Here is a 9,032-nt window from a genome sequence, read left to right as displayed (position 1 = left end):
AGAAGGAGGTGACTGCCACTTCAAGCAATCCAGCATCTACTTCTCATGTAAAATCATCCTCTAAGACCCTAGAACAACCTCAAAAGAAGAGTAAAGACATAAAATGTTTTAAGTGTCAAGGCATGGGTCATTATGCCTATGAGTGTCCTACCAAAAGGACCATGGTTCTCAAGGAGAATGGGGATTACACTAGCCAATCTGATGTTAGTGAAGAAGAGGAAGGTGACATTGAGGAGGAGGAGGAGGCCCTTGAGGGAGATTTATTGATGATAAGGAGAATGATGGGTAGTCAAATGAGTCCTTTAGAAATAAGCCAAAGGGAGAATATTTTCTACACAAGGTGTTCCATCAATGGAAAGGTTTGCATGGTGATTATTGATGGAGGGAGTTGCGCTAATGTGGCTAGTGCTAGATTAGTGTCAAAGCTAAATTTAGACACTAAACCACATCCTAGACCATATAAACTTCAGTGGCTTAGTGAGGATGGAGAGGTGCAAGTGAGGCAGCAAGTAGAAGTGGAGATTTCCATTGGAAAATACAAAGATAAGGTGCTATGTGATGTAGTTCCAATGGAGGCCAGCCACATACTTTTAGCAATCCACCTTTGAGCAAGTGGATTCATGAGCTTTAAGCACGAATTTAGCATGTGAACAACAACTCAAAAGAAAAAGTGTGACCAAGAAGAGTTCTTCTAATTATAATTCCTTTAGTTGGAAGGACAAAAATAAGAAGGAGGTGACTGCCACTTCAAGCAATCCAGCATCTACTTCTCATGTAAAATCATCCTCTAAGACCTTAGAACAGCCTCAAAAGAAGAGTAAAGACATAAAATGTTTTAAGTGTCAAGGCAAGGGTCATTATGCCTATGAGTGTCCTACCAAAAGGACCATGGTTCTCAAGGAGAATGGGGATTACACTAGCCAATCTGATGTTAGTGAAGAAGAGGAAGGTGACATTGAGGAGGAGGAGGAGGCCCTTGAGGGAGATTTATTGATGATAAGGAGAATGATGGGTAGTCAAATGAGTCCTTTAGAAATAAGCCAAAGGGAGAATATTTTCCACACAAGGTGTTCCATCAATGGAAAGGTTTGCATGGTGATTATTGATGGAGGGAGTTGCGCTAATGTGGCTAGTGCTAGATTAGTGTCAAAGCTAAATTTAGACACTAAACCACATCCTAGACCATATAAACTTCAGTGGCTTAGTGAGGATGGAGAGGTGCAAGTGAGGCAGCAAGTAGAAGTGGAGATTTCCATTGGAAAATACAAAGATAAGGTGCTATGTGATGTAGTTCCAATGGAGGCCAGCCACATACTTTTAGGAAGGCCTTGGCAATTTGACACTAAAGCCGTCCATGATGGCTATTCCAATAAGATTTCTTTTGTGCACCAAAATAAAAAGATTGTCCTCAAGCCTTTGAGTCCTAAAGAGGTGTGTGAGGATCAATTGAGGATGAGAGAAAAGATTTCTTTGGAGAGAAAAGAAAGTGATCTTGAGAAAAAGAGTGAACAAAAATTTAAAAAAAAAGAAAAGGAGTGAAACACTTGAGAGAAGAGAGAGTCTTTTGGCAACAAAGAGTGAGGTGAAGAGGTTGTTCCTTGCTAAACAGCCCCTTTATCTAATGTATTGCAAAAATCAGATTTTAAACACTAACACTTTTGATGAATTGGAAATACCTTCTAGTGTTAAATCTCTTTTGCAGGAATTTCGTGATGTTTTTCCATCAAGCATACCAAGTGGACTACCACCTTTGAGGGGAATTGAACACCAAATTGATCTCATTCCAGGAGCTTCTTTACCCAATAAGCCAGCTTATAGAAGCAATCCACAAGAAACGCAAGAAATACAAAAGCAAGTGGATGAACTCATGGCCAAAGGATGGGTAAGAAATAGCATGAGTCCTTGTGCTGTTCCAGTAATTTTGGTCCCTAAAAAAGATGGTACATGGAGAATGTGTTCTGAATGTAGGGCTCTAAATAACATCACCATAAAATATAGGCACCCAATTCCTAGACTTGATGATTTGCTTGATGAATTGCATGGTGCAAGTTTTTTCTCTAAAATTGATTTGAAAAGTGGGTATAATCAAATTAGAATTAGAGAGGGTGATGAATGGAAAACTGCTTTTAAAACAAAATATGGTTTGTATGAGTGGTTGGTTATGCCTTTTGGCTTAACTAATGCACCCAGTACTTTCATGAGATTGATGAACCATGTTTTGAGGGAATTTATTGGCAAATTTGTTGTAGTATATTTTGATGATATTCTTGTCTATAGCACTTCTCTTGAATTGCATGTGGAACATTTGAAATCTGTTTTGAATGTGCTGAAGGAAGAACATTTGTTTGCCAATCTTGAAAAATGTGTGTTTTGTACTGATCATGTTGTATTCCTTGGTTTTGTTGTAAGTTCTAAAGGAGTACAAGTAGATGAGGAAAAGGTTAAGGCCATCCAAGAATGGCCCACACCTAAATCCGTGAGTGAAGTGAGAAGTTTCCATGGTTTGGCAAGTTTTTATAGGAGGTTTGTTAAGGACTTTAGCACCTTGGCAGCACCTCTTAATGAAGTAGTAAAGAAACATGTGGGTTTTAAGTGGGGAGAGAAACAAGAGGAAGCCTTTGTTGCTCTTAAGCAAAGGTTAACCAATGCGCCTATTCTTGCTTTACCAAACTTTGCTAAATCTTTTGAAATTGAATGTGATGCTTCCAATGTTGGTATTGGGGCTGTGTTGTTACAAGAAGGCCATCCAATTGCTTATTTTAGTGAAAAATTATGTGGGGCTGCCCTTAACTTTTCCACTTATGATAAGGAATTGTATGCCTTGGTAAGAGCTTTGAAAACATGGCAACACTATCTTTTTCCCAAAGAATTTGTAATACATAGTGATCATGAGTCCCTAAGGTATTTGAAGGGACAATGCAAGCTTAACAAGAGGCATGCCAAGTGGGTGGAGTTTTTGGAACAATTTCCCTATGTCATAAAACATAAAAGGGGCAAAGGGAACATTGTGGCTGATGCTTTATCAAGGAGACATACATTACTTTCCACTCTTGAAACTAAATTGCTTGGATTTGAATCTTTGAAAGAAATGTATGCTTCTGATGAAACTTTTGGTGAAATATATGCTACATGTGAGAAATTATCTCAAAATGGGTATTTTAAGCACAATGGGTTTTTATTTAAAGAAAACAAATTGTGTGTGCCTGCATGTTCCATTAGAGAATTGCTTGTTAGTGAATCACATGGTGGTGGTTTGATGGGGCACTTTGGGATTAAAAATACTTTGGAAATTTTACAAGAACATTTTTTTTGGCCTCATATGAAACGTGATGTGCAAAAATTTTGTGAACATTGTGTTGTGTGCAAAATGGCTAAATCTAAATCATTACCGCAAGGATTGTATACTCCTTTGCCAACTCCTGAATATCCTTGGATTGACATATCTATGGACTTTGTGTTAGGACTGCCTAGAACAAAGAATGGCAAAGATTCTATTTTTGTGGTTGTTGACAGGTTCTCAAAAATGGCACATTTCATACCTTGCAAAAAGGTAGATGATGCGTGTCATGTGGCTGATTTGTTTTTCAAAGAAGTTGTGAGACTTCATGGTGTGCCAAGGAGTATTGTAAGTGATAGGGATGCTAAATTCCTTAGTCATTTTTGGAGGACTTTGTGGGGAGAGATAGGTACTAAATTATTATTTTCAACAACTTGTCACCCACAAACTGAGGTAGTCAATAGAACTTTGGGAACCTTGCTTAGGACTGTTTTAAAAAAAAATATTAAATATTGGGAAGCAAGTTTGCCTCATGTTGAATTTGCATATAATAGGGCTGTCCATAGCACCACAAATTGTTCACCTTTTGAGGTTGTGTATGGTTTTAACCCATTGACTCCTCTTGATTTATTGCCTATGCCTAACATTTCTGTTTTTAAACATAAAGAAGGGCAGGCCAAAGCAGACTATGTGAAGAAGTTACACGAACGTGTGAAGGCTCAAATTGAGAAGAAAAATGAGAGCTACGCAAAACATGCTAACAAAGGGCGAAAGAGAGTTGTGTTTCAACCTGGTGATTGGGTTTGGGTACACATGAGAAAGGAAAGATTTCCGGAACAAAGGAAATCAAAGCTTTTGCCAAGAGGGGATGGTCCATTTCAAGTACTTGAAAGAATAAATGACAATGCTTACAAGATTGAATTGCCCGGTGAGTACAATGTTAGTTCCACTTTTAATGTTTCTGATTTATCTCTCTTTGATGTAGAAGATGGAGACTTTGATTTGAGGACAAATTCTTCTCAAGAGGGAGGGAATGATGAGGACATGGGCAAGGATTTAGGAGCACTCAAAGGACTTGGAGAACCAATGACTAGGGCGAGGACTAAAAAGGCCAAAGATGCTTTGCAACAAGTTACGACCCTCATTCTTGAAGAAATGCCTAAAGATGAAAACAAGGCCAAGATGGTGAATTGTATCAAGGATTATGAAGCCTAACGATTAGAGTTGTATGGAAGAATTGAGAGAAAACAATGAGGAGTTGTATGGAAGAATTGAACGATTAGAGAGTTATGAACATCATGAAGAAGAAAGGAGAGGAAGAATTGGTGGTGCTCCTAGGCAAAACAGAATTGAAGGTATTAAACTTAATGTTCCTCCATTTAAGGGGAAGAGTGATCCGGAAGCCTATGTGGAATGGGAACTCAAAATAGAACATATTTTCACTTGTAACAATTATGATGAAGAGCAAAAGGTGAAACTTGCAGCAGCTGAGTTCTCAGACTATGCACTTGTGTGGTGGAATAAGTTGAAAAGAGAAAGGTTGAGAAATGAAGAGCCTTTGGTGGAGACTTGGGCTGAAATGAAAAAGCTCATGAGGAAACGTTATGTGCCAGCTAGCTATGCTAGAGATGTGAAATTTAAACTTCAAAAATTGTCACAAGGCACCAAGGGAGTTGAAGAGTATTACAAAGAATTGGACTTGCTCATGATGCAAGCCAATGTTGAAGAAGATCCGGAACTAACCATGGCTCGTTTTATTAATGGTTTGAATAATGATATTCGTGATGTTGTTGAATTGCAGGAATTTGTTGATATAGAAGATTTGCTGCACAAATCCATTCAAGTGGAACAACAACTCAAAAGAAAAAGTGTGACCAAGAAGAGTTCTTCTAATTATAATTCCTTTAGTTGGAAGGACAAAAATAAGAAGGAGGTGACTGCCACTTCAAGCAATCCAGCATCTACTTCTCATGTAAAATCATCCTCTAAGACCTTAGAACAGCCTCAAAAGAAGAGTAAAGACATAAAATGTTTTAAGTGTCAAGGCATGGGTCATTATGCCTATGAGTGTCCTACCAAAAGGACCATGGTTCTCAAGGAGAATGGGGATTACACTAGCCAATCTGATGTTAGTGAAGAAGAGGAAGGTGACATTGAGGAGGAGGAGGAGGCCCTTGAGGGAGATTTATTGATGATAAGGAGAATGATGGGTAGTCAAATGAGTCCTTTAGAAATAAGCCAAAGGGAGAATATTTTCTACACAAGGTGTTCCATCAATGGAAAGGTTTGCATGGTGATTATTGATGGAGGGAGTTGCGCTAATGTGGCTAGTGCTAGATTAGTGTCAAAGCTAAATTTAGACACTAAACCACATCCTAGACCATATAAACTTCAGTGGCTTAGTGAGGATGGAGAGGTGCAAGTGAGGCAGCAAGTAGAAGTGGAGATTTCCATTGGAAAATACAAAGATAAGGTGCTATGTGATGTAGTTCCAATGGAGGCCAGCCACATACTTTTAGGAAGGCCTTGGCAATTTGACACTAAAGCCATCCATGATGGCTATTCCAATAAGATTTCTTTTGTGCACCAAAATAAAAAGATTGTCCTCAAGCCTTTGAGTCCTAAAGAGGTGTGTGAGGATCAATTGAGGATGAGAGAAAAGATTTCTTTGGAGAGAAAAGAAAGTGATCTTGAGAAAAAGAGTGAACAAAAATTTAAAAAAAAGAAAAGGAGTGAAACACTTGAGAGAAGAGAGAGTCTTTTGGCAACAAAGAGTGAGGTGAAGAGGTTGTTCCTTGCTAAACAGCCCCTTTATCTAATGTATTGCAAAAATCAGATTTTAAACACTAACACTTTTGATGAATTGGAAATACCTTCTAGTGTTAAATCTCTTTTGCAGGAATTTCGTGATGTTTTTCCATCAAGCATACCAAGTGGACTACCACCTTTGAGGGGAATTGAACACCAAATTGATCTCATTCCAGGAGCTTCTTTACCCAATAAGCCAGCTTATAGAAGCAATCCACAAGAAACGCAAGAAATACAAAAGCAAGTGGATGAACTCATGGCCAAAGGATGGGTAAGAAATAGCATGAGTCCTTGTGCTGTTCCAGTAATTTTGGTCCCTAAAAAAGATGGTACATGGAGAATGTGTTCTGACTGTAGGGCTCTAAATAACATCACCATAAAATATAGGCACCCAATTCCTAGACTTGATGATTTGCTTGATGAATTGCATGGTGCAAGTTTTTTCTCTAAAATTGATTTGAAAAGTGGGTATAATCAAATTAGAATTAGAGAGGGTGATGAATGGAAAACTGCTTTTAAAACAAAATATGGTTTGTATGAGTGGTTGGTTATGCCTTTTGGCTTAACTAATGCACCCAGTACTTTCATGAGATTGATGAACCATGTTTTGAGGGAATTTATTGGCAAATTTGTTGTAGTATATTTTGATGATATTCTTGTCTATAGCACTTCTCTTGAATTGCATGTGGAACATTTGAAATCTGTTTTGAATGTGCTGAAGGAAGAACATTTGTTTGCCAATCTTGAAAAATGTGTGTTTTGTACTGATCATGTTGTATTCCTTGGTTTTGTTGTAAGTTCTAAAGGAGTACAAGTAGATGAGGAAAAGGTTAAGGCCATCCAAGAATGGCCCACACCTAAATCCGTGAGTGAAGTGAGAAGTTTCCATGGTTTGGCAAGTTTTTATAGGAGGTTTGTTAAGGACTTTAGCACCTTGGCAGCACCTCTTAATGAAGTAGTAAAGAAACATGTGGGTTTTAAGTGGGGAGAGAAACAAGAAAAAACCTTTGTTGCTCTTAAGCAAAGGTTAACCAATGCGCCTATTCTTGCTTTACCAAACTTTGCTAAATCTTTTGAAATTGAATGTGATGCTTCCAATGTTGGTATTGGGGCTGTGTTGTTACAAGAAGGCCATCCAATTGCTTATTTTAGTGAAAAATTACGTGGGGCTGCCCTTAACTTTTCCACTTATGATAAGGAATTGTATGCCTTGGAAAGAGCTTTGAAAACATGGCAACACTATCTTTTTCCCAAAGAATTTGTAATACATAGTGATCATGAGTCCCTAAGGAGCTTAACAAGAGGCATGCCAAGTGGGTGGAGTTTTTGGAACAATTTCCCTATGTCATAAAACATAAAAGGGGCAAAGGGAACATTGTGGCTGATGCTTTATCAAGGAGACATACATTACTTTCCACTCTTGAAACTAAATTGCTTGGATTTGAATCTTTGAAAGAAATGTATGCTTCTGATGAAACTTTTGGTGAAATATATGCTGCATGTGAGAAATTATCTCAAAATGGGTATTTTAAGCACAATGGGTTTTTATTTAAAGAAAACAAATTGTGTGTGCCTGGATGTTCCATTAGAGAATTGCTTGTTAGTGAATCACATGGTGGTGGTTTGATGGGGCACTTTGGGATTAAAAAGACTTTGGAAATTTTACAAGAACATTTCTTTTGGCCTCATATGAAACGTGATGTGCAAAAATTTTGTGAACATTGTGTTGTGTGCAAAATGGCTAAATCTAAATCATTACCACAAGGATTGTATACTCCTTTGCCAACTCCTGAATATCCTTGGATTGACATATCTATGGACTTTGTGTTAGGACTGCCTAGAACAAAGAATGGCAAAGATTCTATTTTTGTGGTTGTTGACAGGTTCTCAAAAATGGCACATTTCATACCTTGCAAAAAGGTAGATGATGCGTGTCATGTGGCTGATTTGTTTTTCAAAGAAGTTGTGAGACTTCATGGTGTGCCAAGGAGTATTGTAAGTGATAGGGATGCTAAATTCCTTAGTCATTTTTGGAGGACTTTGTGGGGAAAGATAGGTACTAAATTATTATTTTCAACAACTTGTCACCCACAAACTGATGGACAAACTGAGGTAGTCAATAGAACTTTGGGAACCTTGCTTAGGACTGTTTTAAAAAAAAATATTAAATATTGGGAAGCAAGTTTGCCTCATGTTGAATTTGCATATAATAGGGCTGTCCATAGCACCACAAATTGTTCACCTTTTGAGGTTGTGTATGGTTTTAACCCATTGACTCCTCTTGATTTATTGCCTATGCCTAACATTTCTGTTTTTAAACATAAAGAAGGGCAGGCCAAAGCAGACTATGTGAAGAAGTTACACGAACGTGTGAAGGCTCAAATTGAGAAGAAAAATGAGAGCTACGCAAAACATGCTAACAAAGGGCGAAAGAAAGTTGTGTTTCAACCTGGTGATTGGGTTTGGGTACACATGAGAAAGGAAAGATTTCCGGAACAAAGGAAATCAAAGCTTTTGCCAAGAGGGGATGGTCCATTTCAAGTACTTGAAAGAATAAATGACAATGCTTACAAGATTGAATTGCCCGGTGAGTACAATGTTAGTTCCACTTTTAATGTTTCTGATTTATCTCTCTTTGATGTAGAAGATGGAGACTTTGATTTGAGGACAAATTCTTCTCAAGAGGGAGGGAATGATGAGGACATGGGCAAGGATTTAGGAGCACTCAAAGGACTTGGAGGACCAATGACTAGGGCGAGGACTAAAAAGGCCAAAGGATTTGTTCACTCAAAGATTTTAAAATGACTAGTTCCGGATCTTCTTCAACATTGGCTTGCATCATGAGCAAGTCCAATTCTTTGTAATACTCTTCAACTCCCTTGGTGCCTTGTGACAATTTTTGAAGTTTAAATTTCACATCTCTAGCATAGCTAGCTGGCACATAACG

The 9,032-nt window shown here is 38.1% G+C and overlaps 1 protein-coding gene across 1 annotated transcript; it reads left to right on the top strand.

Annotated features, from left to right (window-relative positions):
* Window positions 1-4,490: 4,490 nt before the first annotated feature.
* Window positions 4,491-8,858, top strand: LOC145949520 (uncharacterized). Its single transcript, XM_083059522.1, has 2 exons — window positions 4,491-6,356; window positions 8,412-8,858. Exons 1-2 carry the CDS (start codon window positions 4,506-4,508, stop codon window positions 8,436-8,438), a joined length of 1,878 nt encoding a protein of 625 aa, XP_082915648.1. The 5' UTR covers window positions 4,491-4,505; the 3' UTR covers window positions 8,439-8,858.
* The last annotated feature ends 174 nt before the right edge of the window (window positions 8,859-9,032 follow it).

The sequence above is a fragment of the Cajanus cajan genome, chromosome 7 (assembly GCF_000230855.2).
Source record: "Cajanus cajan strain Asha chromosome 7, NIPB_CcT2T_4, whole genome shotgun sequence".
In the NCBI taxonomy this organism is placed as follows: domain Eukaryota; kingdom Viridiplantae; phylum Streptophyta; class Magnoliopsida; order Fabales; family Fabaceae; genus Cajanus; species Cajanus cajan.
The sequence above is the reverse complement of the archived record's forward strand: the minus strand, read 5'-3'. Positions and strand labels throughout refer to the sequence as shown.